Source organism: Bombyx mori, chromosome 13, assembly GCF_030269925.1.
Source record: "Bombyx mori chromosome 13, ASM3026992v2".
NCBI lineage: Eukaryota > Metazoa > Arthropoda > Insecta > Lepidoptera > Bombycidae > Bombyx > Bombyx mori.
Window position 1 is genome coordinate 12,278,701 of NC_085119.1, and position 17,378 is coordinate 12,296,078.

Consider the following 17,378-nt stretch of genomic DNA (forward strand, 5'->3'; position numbering starts at 1 on the left):
TTTTTGGCATTGCAGCGCCATGACAAAGGTGTCCTTTGCAGTGAACACGTAAACTTAATTACTAAATTTGTACTAAATTAAGCCCCCTTTATTCGCTCCGTTAAGAGACCCACTCTGCAGAGTTCGCAACTCCATTTCTACGCCTAGTGATTTTATTGATTTACTGGTCAATAAATTAATAAATTCCGTTGGCTCTAGTATTGTACACATTAGTCCTAAGAAATGCCAAGCAGGTTTTATCTTAAAAACTTATGACGACAACTATTTTAGTTATCTTCATTACCAAAATACCAAAAAAAAGCGCAATCGGTTTTCCCGTATACTCTAAAACAGCGCTACCATAAACGTTACAGTAAAAAGTTAGGACTTTTCTACTGCACGTGAGCGAGGCAAGTTGAGGGTGAGAAAACCGCGAATTCAATCTGAGTTTCTGACGCGTGCGCAGTAGTCACACAGACATCGAAGCGTCCGGACGGCCTGCGAATGTCGACCGACTGGCGCCGCGCCACCCTCCGTTCAACAGTTTGCACCCTCTCCGTGTACACCCCTAAAGACATGTTCACGTAGCGCCCTTTAAATTTCTCAGAAATCCCATTGTGTACTGTTTTTATTGCCTTTGTAGCATAGAGCCCATGCGTTGGTAAGCAGTCGCTGTCGCTCATACAGATCTGCAAGGCCAGACGTACAGCGAAGTAGCTGCCTAATGATGAATGAGCTCTACAAAGGAATGAACAACTTTGGAAACACATGTCCTAATCTTTACTAAGTATTGTAATCGTCACCTCTGACAGAGAACGAAAGCAACAAAAAGGTTGATCTGCCTGATAAGCGGTGGTATCCCAAATCCTGATATAAAATTACAGTTGTCAGTTTTCAATGTCAGCAGTTTGCCTTTCGGCTGAATAAAGCATTCGATTCAATCAAAGAGATAAATTCCACACTTCAGGAGACGTCCATATCCTTTACATGTTTTTGTTTTACTGGATGTGTGAACGACCTCATCATCCACCTTTTGTAAAATGGTTACGGAAGAAATAAAAACGTCAATGCCGCCACCGTTAAGACATGAGGTAGATGTTTCAGAATTTCCTATTTTGTTAGTTTATTTTTTTATTACACGATGTCTGGATGAAATCATGATGACGTGAAAGTTGGTCTTGATAAATACATGTTAGATTTATAATTCCTTAGCACAATTTATGGATATATATCTTACCTGCGGGATTTAATAATCGACTTGGTCGCCTTTTCTACAACAAGTACACTGTGCGTTTTTTTAAGCCTTTATATTAACGTCTTATGGGCGGAATATAGAAAAACATCCCCTAATGTACCTAAATATATACTTCGGTCACTTTAAGAATACACTAAAGCTTCAAGTTTCAATGTCCAGTGGTTGGATTGAGCATTGATGTGTCAGTCAGTCTCAGAATAGTAATTTAACAGATATTGAATACTAAATATTTCTGTTTTCGTCCCAGCGTGGACGCCCCTTAACAGCCTCTGCATTGTGTGCGACTTGAGAAATTCGTTTCTTAATGATGTCCGTGCTGTATTTACTGTAAATCTTATTACCGTTGTAAGCGTAAAAGGATTTTCTATGTAATATTCCTACATCTTTTTTCAGTTTTATGAATCTTATTTCAATTTCATGGTACAAACTCAGGCTTTTATCAATTTTCGTTGTCGCCCGATCAGCCGGTGGTACTTTATTAAATGCAACAATTACCCATCTTTTTTTGTAGTGAGTCGCGATGTCACCGCTTGCGGAAGTTGAAGTAAGCTAAAACCAACTAGCGTTTACTGTACTACAGTGGATGTTACAGTGACTATTGATGCCCTTGGTAGCCTAAGAGGCTATTCCAGTTAAGCCCGGGCGGGTAGGTAAGCTCACGGGCTCAACCTGTGAGAATTTGCCAACACTAGCCCTAGCAAGATCACTACTTAGCATAATCTACTACCGGATCGCAATCGCGACCCCCTGAGAAGATCCGGTGAGAAACTCAGTGGACTGTGTCTATGAGTTAACTGCTGTAGCGGTAACACTGCGGCGTTGGCTCTCGACAACACACTACACATACTCAACAACGCAACCATGCTTCGTGAGCACCTGCATCAAGTCGGAATTTTATCTTGCTGTACATAGAGACTATATTGCGACAGACATGACTACTTAGTATTAAGTAGTTACAAAACTTCATAATAACATGAACATACAAGCCAAACATGAGAACTTCGGTAAGTACCTAAAACGTCAGAAGAGAGTTGACGAAATGACACTACTCTGGCTACAATTTTGAGAGAATAGACCAAAACTGAGTATATCTTATATATTGTTCGATCTTATTTTAAATCTCAAACAGGCATTCAACCTAATAAAAGTTTTAATAATAATTGTAGTTTTGTACTCACTTTGGCTCACATATGAGTGAGCTGTATACATTGTTGTTCATTAACCTTTGACTCACAACTTTCACACATGAAAACATAATTACATAAAACATAATAACATAATATTACACTTAATTATATGATTCTAGCACAGGCAGAGATGATATATAAAATTTAAACCTATTACCCAAAATAAATTTAAACCTTTATTATATCAACCTTTTCTTTCATATGAACTACCAATACTCAAGATTTTATGTAAGATAAGCAATCTGAGATATGTAACTTTTTTGTTTGCCTTTATCATTTTAAAATACATTTTTATTATCAAACAACCTTGCACTGGCTGATTTTTATTTAGTTCCGAAACATGTTACTGTTTCATTTTGAAAAAAAAACACTCAGTTTCGTTACTTTAATTTTGTTCTATAAATATATACTGTTTCAGCCCTATAGATTAGATGAGTGTTTTTTTTTTTCATAACACTACACTAAGTACTACACACTCAAACAATTTATACCAATAAAAGTAATGTGTTTTTCTTCCAATCCAATTAGATAAACTCACAGGTTCAACTTTATTAACACTAGCCCTAGCAAGAGCAGTGCTACGCAGAATCTAACACCAGATCAGAATCACGACCCACACTCATATATACAGCGCACATACATTACAATGGGCCCTGTTAGTTTTTACTTATATATTTGAAAACATTTTTTTTGTTTTTTCTTGTGTTTGTTGTTTTCTGTTTATTTTGAACCGTTCACAGTTTTTGTGGTCATGGACAACTTCAAATCTTGTGATAACTTGGTTTCATGGTTAATGGAGTTACACTAGGTAAGCTGTATATTGGCAGAAAAGTTCTATAATAAATTCATAACTGCTGAACACATTTTTGGTTACTTATTTGGAAAGTTATACATTATATAATTTATGTACATTAAAGCAAACACCTTGTGCTGTGGAAAGTTTAAAAATGTATGTTCCTTATCATTCTAAATTATAATTTCTTACCTGCCAACTGAGAGTTCATCTTCCTTTTACTTTATGTATAAAAATATTACATGTGATAATAATTAGGCCTCCAAAACCTTAATGTTCAGCAGAGCATAAACTCCGCGGATTACTGGATATCAGTAACTTTTTTATTAATGTTGATAACAACTAATAAGTAGGTAGTAAGTTAAAGCTTACCCGCAATAATACCATCCATTTGAAGCAGTGCTGCTTCTAACAACTTTGCAGGATCCGAATCCGAAGAAGTTGGGTTGTTATCACTGTCGACCTCGGTTTTTTTACCCATTTTAACTAATTCAAACAGTGATTTTGAATGAAAACAAGAAAAAACAACTATTTACCATTTAATATGGTTATAATTTTTTAAAATATAACAAAAATTCAAAAGAGTAAAGTTTTTGTCAACAAAACTTTGACAGGCACAAACTTTAGAGTTTTTAATTTGGTGGGCAGTGGCAGAAACCTTTTGGCCATTTATGTCAGTGTAATTAAAGACCAAAAAATAAGTTGTGTGGCATTATTTTTAATGGGATCGTAAAAATAAAGATTTTTTTTTATCTTACCTATATTATCTTATCTTCTAGTTAACTTCTCTTAAAATGTTCCAGCTCACACATGCAATTATTCCAAATGACAATTGAAACTCTAAAACACTCAGATCCAGAATATCTAATATTCTTAACAAAAATATTGAATCTAACAAGAAATTCTCTGTAGTGGCCAGATTTATAAACAGAAGTATGTGAATTTCGTTTACTCTGTGCTCATCAGTTAATTTACAAGCTAATTAATTGAAAATCAATTTTGTACAATAGGTAACTAGGAAAGTAGATCTATAAAAATCAAGATAAAATTACACTTTTATCTAGTACATTTATGATAAATGATTAGATTCTTTTGGAGTCCAAATCTGTAAAGCGAGAATCCCTTAGAATGATAATTTTCTGTGTATCAATGATAATTTTTCTTTAGATTAGAAAGCTATGAGCTATAGATCACTGGAGGGGTAGCCTGACTCATACAAAACTAGTAAAAATCATAGGGTAGCTACACCAGGAAACTGCTGGTGTGACAGCATAAATATCATAAGTCAGAGTATTAAAAAGTATAAGAGAAGGAGTACCTAGATTCCACTTAGGAAACTCTTCAATAGCATCGTAGTATTAGTTGTTTTCACCACTTAACACCAGGTGGGCTGTGAGCTCGTCCACCCATCTAAGCAATAAAAAAAACCAAATTTGAGGTGCGGCAGAGCTGTGAATAATTCAACTATGTACTTAGTTCCATCCAATTTAGAAGACTAGTACGAAAAAGAACACTATTTAAATATTTATAAACCTGCATTATTTGACATATAAATAAGGTCTTCAAAGACAGATATGCTCCAAATGCTTGTGAGTGGTCACCATCGCTCATGGACACGATCAAACACTGAGGACACTTTTTATACTTCGATTGAGCAGTTGTAGTGCTTCGAAAATATCTGGCAAGGCAATAGTTCCTACCAGACAAATCACGCGTAGGTAAATTATGGATGAACAAAGAAGTTTGAGGTAGTAGGAATAAGCTCTGCTTAGATAAAGGTTGGTGCGATGGAAAATGTTTTTTTTTCCCACGGGATCATTTAAAAACAATTTCACATATCTTTCTGGCTTTAGTCTACAATAAAATCCATTTGTATTTGTCATAGTTTATTAATGTTTCATTAGACCCTTTACCAAATTATTACAAAGTAAAATAAATAGAACTACTTACTTGGTAATAAGTACCATTCATTTAACTAATCGCACATCATCGTAACGACTTCAACAATCTTAATTCAACTGCAAATAAACTTTATCATAAAACAAGCAAACAGCCATATATTTTCGTTTTGTATACATTAAAACATTGTTATTGGGTGTAAGGGAACCATTCCTGAAAACGAAGACAGGTGGCGCTGGCACGCCATAATAACTTCGCGCGATAAATTTTCCTTTCATTGCACTGTACGCAATGTAACAGCATACAAAATAAGATGCACGAAGTTATCGGTCCCGATCACCGTCCTCGTCGAACCCGTCGCTTGCGGCGAAGGGCTCGACGAGCGAATTAACCCATAAACACAACTCACCGAGTTTCTCGCCGGACCTTCTCAGTGGATCGCGTTTCCGATCCGGTGGTAGATTCTGAGAAGCACTGTTCTTACTAGGGCCAGTGTTAGCAACAGCCCTGTGAGCTCACCTACACGTTAGGGCTAAGCTGATATAGCCTCTCAAGGCTATCAGCATAGGTAGGAGAAAAAAAAGTTATCGACCTTTTTTGACGCGGAGCGTCCACCGACTTCGCTTTACACTGCGGTGCCAATACGATAAGTATTTATATGTTTAGTTTAGCAAATGGACAATATTATTCGTTTGTGTTGAGGTAGTACAATATGACACTTATAGTTTCAGTAATTGTTCCCTTACGTACTTTTTAATTTCATTTGTAAATAAACAATATGACAAAAATAATTTAGTGTATATTAGATATATTGTGAAAACACACACATCTAAAGAATCTTTCAAATCTATTGATCTAAGGCACAAATTGCTAAATTTGATATAGTAACTATCACTCATGAGTCAAACACGTTATTTACGACAACTTTTAAATATTAATATAAGTTAATCACTTAAACTGATGAAATAAATGTAACAGCAAAATATCATTTCCTGTCTTCCTAAGGTTACATTGCTTTTAAATTTTATTAATTCGTCTATCTTAAACATCATAAAACATATAATAATATAACAACTTAAGCCATAATTACATGTTGGTAAACTGTGTTTTGGTATTAAAGTGAGGGTTCTAAGCTAAAAGTATTTTTTTTTTATTAAAATGAATTTTACGGACGGTGTTTGAAGTAGGTTTTTACCACACAGTTTCTTACTGAATATTTCTGAATAGGATTCATTTCAGAAAGAGGATTATTTCAAGAACTATAATAATAATGAAATTGTTCGGATTTGTGGAATTTAAAATACTTTCCGAAAACAATGATTTTTTCATTAATTTATAAATAAAAAAATAATTCGTTTTATTCATGAAAATTATTTAAACTGCAACAATCAACAAAGTGCTCATGGTTCTATCAATAAATCAATTGCTCTACACAAGAATAATCACAAAACTGTTTTTAGAGATTTAACTTTTTATATGCCGTTAATAAATTGTTAGAATAAAATATTTGACTATAGAAAATAATAGCAAAGCTAATAAAATTAATAATATATTCTAACTTTATAGTTTTGTGTCTTGTCAAAGTTGATTTATCGATAGCACAGATCACAATAAAGATAAATAAATATAACTACGTTATTTAAACCTCTGCAATTCTGAAAACACTTTATAATTAGATATTCTCTTAATATTAATCTCTAAAATCTATAAAATATATTACTCTATAAATATTTTAAGGCAATATCTATCATTAGATATGGACGGATTAAGTCAAGGCGCCCAGTGGGGTTACCGATTAATAATAGCTCATGTACACCTAGTCTTACATTTAAAACGCGGCGCAACGGGCAGGGACCAACAATAACATCCCAGTTTTTTTAAATTAAACAACAATGAAACAGTCATAAAATAAGAATCTATACATACACCACTATTTTTTTAATTACCAAAAGAAAAATACTGTTCTCTATCTACAACCAATACTAAATGCTTTCTTTATAATCGAAACAAAAATAAATAAAAAATACTACTAATTATTGGTTATATATAGGTTGTAAACAAATCATGTGGCCCACTATCGTGTTCACAATTTTATCACGGTATCATATTAATAGTTCGCGAGGTGATCACAGATTTGACCCATAGACACAGCCCACTTGGTTTCTCGTCTGATCTTCTCAGTGGGTCACGTTTCCGATCCGGTGGTAGATTCAGTGAAGCACTGATCTTGCTAGGCTAGTGTTAGCAACACTCCGGGTTTGAGCCCCGAGAGCTCATCTACACGTGAAGGAGAAGCTGAAATAGCCTATTAAGGCTATCAGAATCAGTACAAAAAAAAAAATTGACACATTTACAACATGCGACCGCTAATGTATTATTTTATTTTTGGCGATTAAAATCTAGTGATGTATAAATTAAAATATAAACAAGTGTTGCTATGTTCAGGTAACTCACTCGGTCCACGTAGCGTTGCCGCGCCTTATACCTAGTACCATTGTAACTAACAAAACAAAACTCAAACTTTCGTTGGTAAACATAATTTCAGTTTCATCTAAGGACATTTTCGATAACTTATCAGGCAAGACCACAACCGAATATTAAGTACTTAATAGCTAAAGGAATGTCTCATTCAGGTAAAAAGAACAGTAGTGGAACGGAATTACCAATTAGTTAAAACATGGAATGCATTATAATAAAATAAAATGGGTACCCTATAAATCTATCAATTAATCTATACTTATTAATTATATAATATATATAATTGAACATTTTTAATTGATGTAATGGGCCTGAATAATTTGTTTCTTTGTTTGTATTTTTCGTAATGATATGGTTATATTTAAGTAGTTTCGTAATAGTATTCGACTAATTCACTTATATGTTGAGCACATTCTCATATTTAATTCCTTTTTAAAGGCTTCGTTTTACACATTAAAATCTCCATCATAGGTTGGTTTGAAGAGAATAATAAATTTAAATAAAAAGTTAAATTAGAAATTAGATAATAATTTAGGGTGAAAAACCAAGAGCATATTCATAGTTTGATTGATGAACCATAGTTCATAGCTTCATCAAATTTAATTGAACACAAAAAAAGTAATATAAATTAATTTTAAAATAAAATTTTCAACAGTACAACGTGACATGGTAACATTGAAATGAGAAGGCACCTAATAATAGCACTCGATTTGCCGAGGGAGCATTAATTGCGGCACAAGAATCATATTATTATATATTACCTGTGTATTATGCTTTTTGTGCGAAAAGAAAACTCAAAATGCTCTATACTTGAGCGATATTGAGCAAGTTCGTGGTATAATTCCAATTCTTTTTTCTAGCATATGATCTTCATATAATCATTATTTGCACCATAAAATAGTTTTTAAGTACATAAAGAAAATTTAAAACTAGCTCGCAATTTAGAAGATTAAATAAATAAAAATAACAAAAAATAAACTTGTACATTAAGTATTAGTCGTGGACTTGCATCAAATGCATTTTTTAACAAGAAATAAAATGGAATATAGAATTTATAATTCCCGTCTGTACATGATCACAATAATTAAATAATCACGGATATGCAGGCTTTGCCTCCCATAAAATTGTCAACAGCGAAATGTAAAAATATATTAATTTGTACACTCTTCTCCATTTAAGTTATAATAAACATTTGTATAATTCACTATCGCACCAAAATACTCTTAATTTGATTTTAGATTACGGTTAAGTGCAGCTGAGTACTGCAAGATAAACAATAAATAAAAATATATCTTCTTTATGATAACTTTTAAGTAGGTAGCCACTTCATTCCCCGCCAAAGATTTTAACGATTCAAATGTCAATCTCATTATTTTATGGAATGTACGGGTTACAATTTGGAATGTATACTTTTCTCGAGTCTTAACATAAGTCATATTTTTAACATGATAATGTATTAAGAGTTAACACAATTACCATGAACGTTTACCCATTTAAGTACTAAAATATCGATATAAATATCCTCGCGCATTTATCTATCATAACCCCTAAAATACCTCGTATATATATATATATACTATATACCTCGACATAATTTGCACTTTTATATAAGACAGCTTCGGGGGGACGTTTAGCGTATAGCATATTCGAAGCACTTCAACTCAACAGTGCTTAACAAGAATTAGAAAACGTTAACAAGAAAAGACAGAAAACATTCTAGTATCTAGTAACGGTGAAGTATCTTCGAAGTGCTAACGGGTCTATGCGTCAGATCGCATAGGAATAGTGCATCATCAACTAGTAGTCAGTGATCGAACGGCCCCCCAGCAAACAGTCATTGGTGGCTCTTACTTAACAGGTGAGAGTTGAACTCGTATACGTTGCAGCACTGCTCGCCGCAGATGTTACACTTCCACGGGTTGGAGTCGCAGTGGCAGCCCTTGTGCAGGAAGTACAGCGTCGAGTCCGGGAACGTTATGGAGCAGAACGTGCACACCAGCGACGACGGCAACATCGCCGCGTCGCCGTATGTCGACGTGATCACGCCGCCCTCGGAAGGAGACGCGCGGGAACCCTGATCGATAAAAATAATATTTATTCAAAATCGTTCAAACATACATACCGAGGATTGAAGGTTAAACATGTTATTTAGTGTTAGTATCAACAGTTCGATATTTTTATTTGAAACGCAATTAAGTTTACAGTTAAAGTAGTTTTTTGTTACGATATTTTTTCCAAATTTTAAACTTGAAATGGCTCTTCCGTAGAGTTAGAAAAATGTTAAACCGAATAACTTTTCCCCCCTCGATAGAATTAATACATTTAGTTAATTATGGTCTTTTAGTCTGGTGGCGTATACACATTTTGACATCTAAGAGTTATGGTAACAGCTTAACAGCAGCTGAATCGTGGAGCTCGTGTCCTCAAAAGAATCTTGCAAGTGGGTGTAAGGCTCAAAGTAATCTATTTATTTAGAAACGAGTTGTTGTTGTTTATTAGCAGAAATTAGAGCTGAGCTATAATGAAGCTTCATACGTACGTTAGAGCGGTTCCCGCGGCCGCGGGCTGTTATACGGCGACGTAGATCTTCCCTGAGTAAGCTTTTAAGGGGCGATACTTTAATGATTGACGAGAGACTAGACGACACGCCGCGCTTGTCGCCGTTGGTCTCGCCGCCGCCGTCGCCCGAACCTTCCTCCTGCGTGTTTGGCTCCTAAGATTCATCAGAAAAAATCTAGATAAATATGAAAATGCACGGAATTAAATAAAAATAACAATTTTGTTTTTCCTTTGATGTGTCCTCCGTCGGACGGATTCCTTTTATTTGTTTTAAGTTTATTTTATACAAAAGTTTAGGTCTTTTATTTATCTATTAAGGCACTACGAAGTCTGCCGGGTCAGCTAGTTATTTAAATAAAATATTCATAATTCATCTTTTGAAATTAAATTTTTAGAAGAACCGAATTCTTCCTTGAACAATATCAAATTGAATCTGATATCTGTATAAATAAGAGAATATAATATGTAGTTGTGCCCAGTAGTTAAATTAGTAACGGATAGGCGGCGCTGGTGGCAGTGATTTTTATATTTTGAACTTTTGAATTTCGAATTCAACTGGCAAGTTTATTTGCTTTTGTTCAATATTGGCAAAACCATTAGAATAATAGAAATCATAAATAATAATAAAAAGTGTTTTATTTTATTTAAACGTTCATTTAGTTAAATGGTAGATTGTTTTAGGTGAAGCGATGCGCATCAGACATCAGCTAGTAATAGATAAACAATCATTTATAAATTTCAAATAAAGTTTTGACATCACGAACCTGCTTGATGGGTATGAGAGTGATGGAGGGAGTGATGTTAGCAGGCAGGCCGGCGGTGAGGGAGCTACTGGCGATAGCGCTGTCGCCTGATTGCGGAGAGCTGGGACCCTCGCCGTTAACACGAGAATCTGTTATGATATAGAGCACGTTTATTTATTATGTAACGCAGTTTTTTTTTATTGCTTAGATGGGTGGACGAGTTCACAGCCCATCTGGTGTTAAGTGGTTACTGGAGGCCATAGACATCTATAACGTAAATGCGCCACCCTCCTTGAGATATAAGTTCTAAGATCTCAGTATAGTTACAACGGCTGCCCTACCCTTCAGACCGAAACGCATTACTGCTTCACGGCAGAAATAGGCAGGGCGGTGGTACCTACCCGCGCGGACTCACAAGAGGTCCTACCAAATAATAAAATACTATGTTACGGAATTAAATTGGGAAAAACACATACCGGAATGGTTTTGAGCAGGTGAGAAAGTTTCGTTGTTGTCGGCCATCGATATTTCGACGTGCGGGGTGAGATAGTGCATAGGCGGCGTGGCGTTGTCGAGCGAGCGCGCGCCGTTGCTGTCGCCGCTGTCGGAGTACGCGGCCGCCACCGACACGGACAGCCCGGAGCCCAGCGCGCCCAGCGCCGACATGGTGCTCGGGTCCATGGAGCCCTCGCCGTACGCCGCGTTCGCGATGCCCGCCGCCAGCACCGACACCGAGTTGTTGCCGGGCCCGGGGTTATCGAGATCTATGCCGTGTCTGCCAACAACATTTCACCACTTTAAGTTTTTTTTTTATTGCCCTTGTAAGCAGACGAGCATACGGCCCACCTGAAGGGCCGTATGCTCAGTGGAAGATCTTCCCTTTGTTGTTTAAGCATCCCCAAAAGTATTTATCGTCGCCCATGGACTTCAACAATGCCAGGCCGCTGCCTACCGCTTAGTACTCTCCACAAGCCTTGTTTGAAGAAGGACATGTCACAGTGCTCGGGAAACATTAGGATGGGGAGCTCATTTCATAGCCTGATGCTATGTGCCATAAAAGATCTTTGGAAACGCACTGTGGATGACCGCAGTGGCTCCAGGTAGTATGTATGGCTTTTTTATGTTAAAATTGTAGCAAGTATAAGTTTCTTCAAAAACCTATGTTTATATAGAATCACCGACCCTAACGGCTGATTCATTCAGGAAAGTTTAGTGAATGATTTAAGTGTCAAGGCTCCCTCGATTATGCAATACTGTTACGGCCTGGCCACGGGGATCGGCGGGGCGAACAGCGAAGCGGTGGACGAGGCGACCATTCGCGCAGCACCGTTTGCAGGCCACGGGTACTCACGTTCGCCGCCGCGACTAGTAAGGAAGTCCGACAGCGAAATGTCTATATCGAAATTATGTCGATATTGCTTACAAATTAATAGTATTTTGGTTCAGAACCTATTATTTGGAAAATATTGTTAAGTACATGATTTGAATAAGAATCGGAGTATACCTATAGATGGAGAATTCCACAAGAAGTACGAGAAATACTTTGGGAGGCTAGACTTCCAAATAGCTGGTCTAGCTAGTATTTCAGCTAATTTTTTTTTATTGCTTAGATGGGTGGACGAGCTCACAGCCCACCTTGTGTTAAGTGGTTACTGGAACCCATAGACATCCACAACGTAAATGCGCCACCCACCTTGAGATATAAGTTCTAAGGTCTCAAGTATAGTTATAATGGCTGTCTCACCCTTCAAACCGAAACGCATTACTACTTCACGGCAGAAATAGGCAGGGTGGTAGTACCCACCCGTGTGGACTCACAAGAGGTCCTACCACCAGTAATCACGCAAATTATAATTTTGAGGATTTCATTTTTATTACACGATGTTATTCCTTCACCGTGAAAATCAATCGTGAACATTTGTTGAGTACATATTTCATTACAAAAATTGGTACCCGCCTGGTATTCGAACACCGGTGCATCGCTCAACACGATTGCACCGGACGTCCGTTAGGCCACGACGACTTTAAAAATATAAAATAAAAAAGAAATAAAAAATATAAAAATTTCGGCGTTAATTTTTCGCGGCGAAAACAACTAAACTCATTTAATCACTGTACTATTCGCCGCGACTACCGCTCGACTCCGTGGCTTGCACCGTCCGTATTCATGCATTTGTTTTGCTCGCCCGCCGCATCGCGCGATTCGCTCGGTACATTTCGCCGGTCGCTTCGCCGGTCGCCGGTGCGCGTGGCTTGTTAGGTACATTTCTATGCGCTTGTTTTAGTCGCTAGACGCTTCGCCGTTCGCACCGCGCGAATATTCGCATCGGCGAATGTCCCGTGGCCAGGCTGTTAGTGTCTTGTAATCTGAGGCAAGAACTTGCATTTGTGAATTACTGATTGTTGATTGAACTCGGTTAAAACAGCCCCAGTGTGCCAAAGATGATTTACAATTATTGTGGTATTAGTAATTCTATACAAACATTAATTTTAAAGAAATACAATGTACCTGTTTAAGAAATGTACTCGAAGACTCTTCATGGTCGGGGCGCGGTAACTACACAAAGGGCAAGTTTTGACGAGGTCGTGCTGTCCGACATGTTCGTTTTGGAAATGAGCACGCATGGCAATTTGACGCTGGAATCCTCTATTGCATATTGGGCAATGATACGGCAAGCTTTTAGTGTGGGTTGTAAAATGTTCGGCCAAATGATCTTTTCTGAAGAATCTTTTCTGACAAACGCGACATTCGTACGGTTTGACCCCTGTATGCCGCATTTTATGTCGACGCATGTTAGCTCCATTTGAAAACTTCATATTGCACACATCGCATTCGAATATTTTTCTATGTGGACGCGTGTCTGTATTCTGTGCAGCGGCCACATTGTTATTATCAGGGAAACATTGGCCCATATGTGTGGATAAAGTTCGAACGCTCGAAGTGGAAAAATTGTTGCAAGTGGTACATTTTAAAGTAGTACCTCTTTTTGATGTTTCTTTACTGACAGTAGCAACCTGGAAACAGGCAAAAATACAAGTTTATAACCGATTGAGATTATTCAACCAAGACAATTGAAGCAGGTAGCCTGTAGCTAATCTAAATGGTTCTGTATGAACAAGTTTCCTGCCACTTACTGTCATTTGTTTTTTTTTATAAGCACTCCATGTATTTAAAATATTACATAAAATATAAATAAAATATTACATCATAAAAGATATCCAAAAACTAATGTTTCAATAATCATTATCGTGATTACCATCATCATCGTCATCATTGTGATGAACAGTTAATGTTTTTACAGAATATCACTAACATTTTGGAACATGAAAAAAAAACAAGTGAAAATAAGAGCACAAGTTTCAACTTAATTATCCTCAATCATGTATCTAGTTCAATAACTTTCTACATTTTCTGATTCAAATATACATTTTGTGTTAGACAACATATTTTAATATGATAAATTATGTTTAGAATTAATTAGATTCCCTAAGAGTGCCACTTTTTCTATCGAAAACTTGTATCTACATCTATTATAAATACTGTGGTATTACTTTTTAATCAAATTGATTTTTCTCTTGGGTGGTTTTAAAATACTCTTTTTTTATTTATATATTTATAAAAAATATAACGATAATTTATATAACATTCAAGTTGATTTTGTAACATTAGTTCAATCAGACCTACATTAAATAATAAGGTCCAAGTTTTAACAAATTCTAACAAATCAAATGAAACAAATGGTAAGGGTTGTTAGTTAAAGATCTACAAACCAATTTTATGATAGCGCATTTACGTTGTTGATGTCTATGGGCTCCAGTAACCACTTAACACTAGGTGGGCTGTGAGCTCGTCCACCTATGTCAGCAATAAATAAAATAAAAAAATTTTCATTAAGATCAATGTTATTAAAAAATCTTAGTTTTAATTTCCCAGGAAAATTTATTATTTATACTGCAGAGTTAGTTCAACCAAATATGCTACCTATTTGTAATTGTAGTGCTAGTGAATCACATACACTATGACATGCAAAGAAAGTTTAAAAAACCAAACAGAATTTATAGTTGTCTATAGAAAGGGTCAGCGGAACTTATTTGTATATATACTTAATTCATTTATCTTGGACTGCTGATTTTGTTTAAGAATCAGATGAAATAGGGCCCTTGGTGTTAATAAGTTTTTATTAGGTTCAAGAATTTTGAAGCCTTGGTAAAATTTAATCATTATCATGTTAATTTCCATTCTCTTCCTTTGCTACCTTTCAATCTATATGTATACATACTTATAACACAATAAAACACACTTAATTAATGCTGTTTTATAAGGATGAAGTATATCTCTAAGAGCTCAATTCAGAACACTATTCCATCCATTCTAAGAAAGACACTGTTGTGTTGACTAAATGAAAATGACTATCTGATGTTTCAAGTTTTTTATTTTATTAGAGATGTCTCAAGTTTTGTTTTGTTATCACTTAGATGCAAATAACTAAGTCTACACCGAGTACCAAATAATAAACAGTTGGCAGAATTGATTATTTTTGAAAGAATTTCACAAATGTTAATCATTTAAAACTTGATTTCAGGATTAAGAAATATTAAATTGGGCAGAACTAAGCACACTGCGCATTTAAATAATAAAACTCATGGTTAGAAATCTACAAACAGCTGATCTTAAGAAATAATTAGGTCAAGTTTAAATGACAACTATAATACAAGGTGTAGTAGTAAGAAACTAAAAATGAAGTTTAATTTCACTCACAGGTTCATTTTTCTCCGTGTTCAAATTTGGCGACACCGTGCCTGAATCGGCCTCTGTTTCCCCTTTAGATGACATCACAATACCAATCCGCGACCTCCCAGAACATCACTCTCCCGCCTTACTATACTAAAAAAAACAAACACACCATAACTGTGGTAAACATCACGTAAATTAACTCGCCGATATGTATGAAACATTAATGTTGGGTTACACTATGGGAAAACCAGAAAACAAGTTGTTTCTCACAAGAATGGCGAGGTGACCCATTTACGAAAACATACGAATTATCGACTAGCGATTAACTATTTTAAAACCGTATCTATCATCTCGAATGCGTATCCTATGTTAAGGAAATCTCGTTTACAAACAATTTAGACATAAAGACAGCTACAAATTACAAACTCACATTATCTTGATACGTCGACAACCAGAACAGCGGTATTTTAGGGAGAGATCGCTATGTGGCCTAATTCACTGTTCGATGCACAAAATACGTGTTACGCGAATAACTGTAAATCCACGAATTAGTGGAATGCAATGAAATCTCTATTGTATTATTAAACGATGACTAAAAGCTTTTATGAAAGCTATGTTTAATGATTATTTTGAATTAAAACTAAAATTTAATAACCAAAACCATTTTGATAAAATCCACACACCTGCTATGTTTTTCTTCGCGCCTTTTGGATTCTGGCAATACAGTAGATGGCAAGGACGTCATTCCCTCAAAGCTGCATCTCTTTCACACATAGCGATACACCCTTATCTCCATCTCTATTTAACTCTGACATCTGATCCAAAAGTTGCCAGCTTGTTCAGTCTTATTCATATTGTACATCAAATTGAATTTGTTTTGTACTTTTGATAATCAAAGCCTGAAGGTTAAATGAATCTAATTGTTTGATTATTTCTTTAATAAATAAATAATGTCAACGTAATAGTAAAATATTTGTTTTTTTTTTTGTTAAATAATGTTGATTAAAACAGAAATTTCATTCTAAAGTTTGGCCTTGTTTTTAAATAATATTTTTTCACAATAAAGGATAATTCCATTTTTTCTGTTTACGATATTAGTGCATAGTCTTTGGTGCGTGTGTTTGTTACTAAACTTCTTTTTTTATCAAAGAATAATGTGTGAAGGCCTGAAGGACTTTCGATTCCCGACCAATTGAGAAGATACGGCGAGAAAATTAATAGACCAATTGCTGTAAAATTATATATACTGTTTTTTTCTTCGTAGTTTGTCTTAACTTGACTTTTCGTACCGCTGAAAATAAATAGTAAAACCACTGAACTTAGAGAAATTGATTTTATAATTCCTATTCATGTCAAACCAAGCGATTGTTGGGGGTTGCATCAATCACATATGTATGTCAGTCTTGTATCCAACTATTGGTATTATAATATTTAATCTAGAGAAGGTAGAAGTAAACCTGTAAACAGCAAGTTATTGTTAGAAGACTTAATGAATTAGAGAAATTTTAAACAAAGTCAAGCGTATTGAGATGAAAAAAATTAAATTTCTCTGAACTATTTAAAAAAAATATTCTCAACTATTTATTTTTGTTACTATTTAAGTAGGAACTGTTTCTTTCCTTCTAAATTTAATATTCTAATTTATTAACACTTTTAATAATAAGCCAGACTATGTTGCCATAACTTCAAGATCTTTTGCAAAAAACCTTCAAAGCCATCTTCGTCTACGTTTCCTCTGTTGTTAGATCTC

The 17,378-nt window shown here is 35.4% G+C and overlaps 2 protein-coding genes and 1 long non-coding RNA gene across 15 annotated transcripts in view; 1 reads left to right on the plus strand and 2 right to left on the minus strand.

The window, feature by feature from the left end:
• LOC101743402 (liprin-beta-2) overlaps positions 1 to 3,885 on the minus strand; it is a 39,380-nt gene extending 35,495 nt beyond the window's left edge. For 3 of the 12 annotated variants that reach the window (XM_062671888.1, XM_012691825.4, XM_012691824.4), the window contains exon 1: positions 3,407 to 3,563. In XM_062671888.1, coding sequence (XP_062527872.1) covers positions 3,407 to 3,425 — 19 coding nt within the window. In that variant the 5' untranslated portion in view covers positions 3,426 to 3,563. Of the gene's footprint in view, positions 1 to 2,412; positions 2,635 to 3,406; positions 3,564 to 3,586 lie in introns of those variants that run through there. The other 9 variants (XM_062671887.1, XM_062671884.1, XM_062671886.1 and 6 more) reach the window with 8 other exon arrangements.
• LOC134200001 (uncharacterized) lies at positions 823 to 2,394 on the plus strand. The gene is made up of 2 exons (XR_009974735.1): positions 823 to 1,070; positions 1,746 to 2,394. It is a non-coding gene; the product is annotated as an uncharacterized LOC134200001 (long non-coding RNA).
• A 1,198-nt stretch (positions 3,886 to 5,083) lies between the features above and the next one.
• LOC101743264 (zinc finger protein ztf-16) lies at positions 5,084 to 16,389 on the minus strand. 2 transcript variants are annotated; one of them, XM_012691935.4, is made up of 7 exons: positions 16,312 to 16,389; positions 15,653 to 15,778; positions 13,403 to 13,908; positions 11,370 to 11,668; positions 10,915 to 11,042; positions 10,131 to 10,304; positions 5,084 to 9,665 (listed from the first exon to the last, which is right to left on the minus strand). In XM_012691935.4, the coding sequence occupies exons 2-7, from the start codon at positions 15,725 to 15,727 to the stop codon at positions 9,426 to 9,428; spliced, it is 1,422 nt and encodes a 473-aa protein (XP_012547389.2). In that variant the 5' UTR covers positions 15,728 to 15,778; positions 16,312 to 16,389; the 3' UTR covers positions 5,084 to 9,425. The 2 variants fall into 2 exon arrangements, with proteins under 2 accessions (XP_012547389.2, XP_004927794.2); XM_004927737.5 differs by having other exon boundaries at positions 16,059 to 16,328.
• Between the last annotated feature and the right edge of the window lie 989 nt (positions 16,390 to 17,378).

What these genes read in the sequence shown, in the direction of transcription:
- LOC101743264 (XM_012691935.4), bottom strand. Translation starts at nt 15,727, where the DNA reads ATGTCATCTAAAGGGGAAACAGAGGCCGATTCAGGCACGGTGTCGCCA. An exon ending in ACACGGAGAAAAATGAACCT is followed by an intron (nt 13,909 to 15,652) that starts GTGAGTGAAATT and finishes GCCTGTTTCCAG; the next exon opens with GTTGCTACTGTCAGTAAAGA. An exon ending in GCCGCGGGAACCGCTCTAAC is followed by an intron (nt 9,666 to 10,130) that starts GTACGTATGAAG and finishes TTTATCGATCAG; the next exon opens with GGTTCCCGCGCGTCTCCTTC.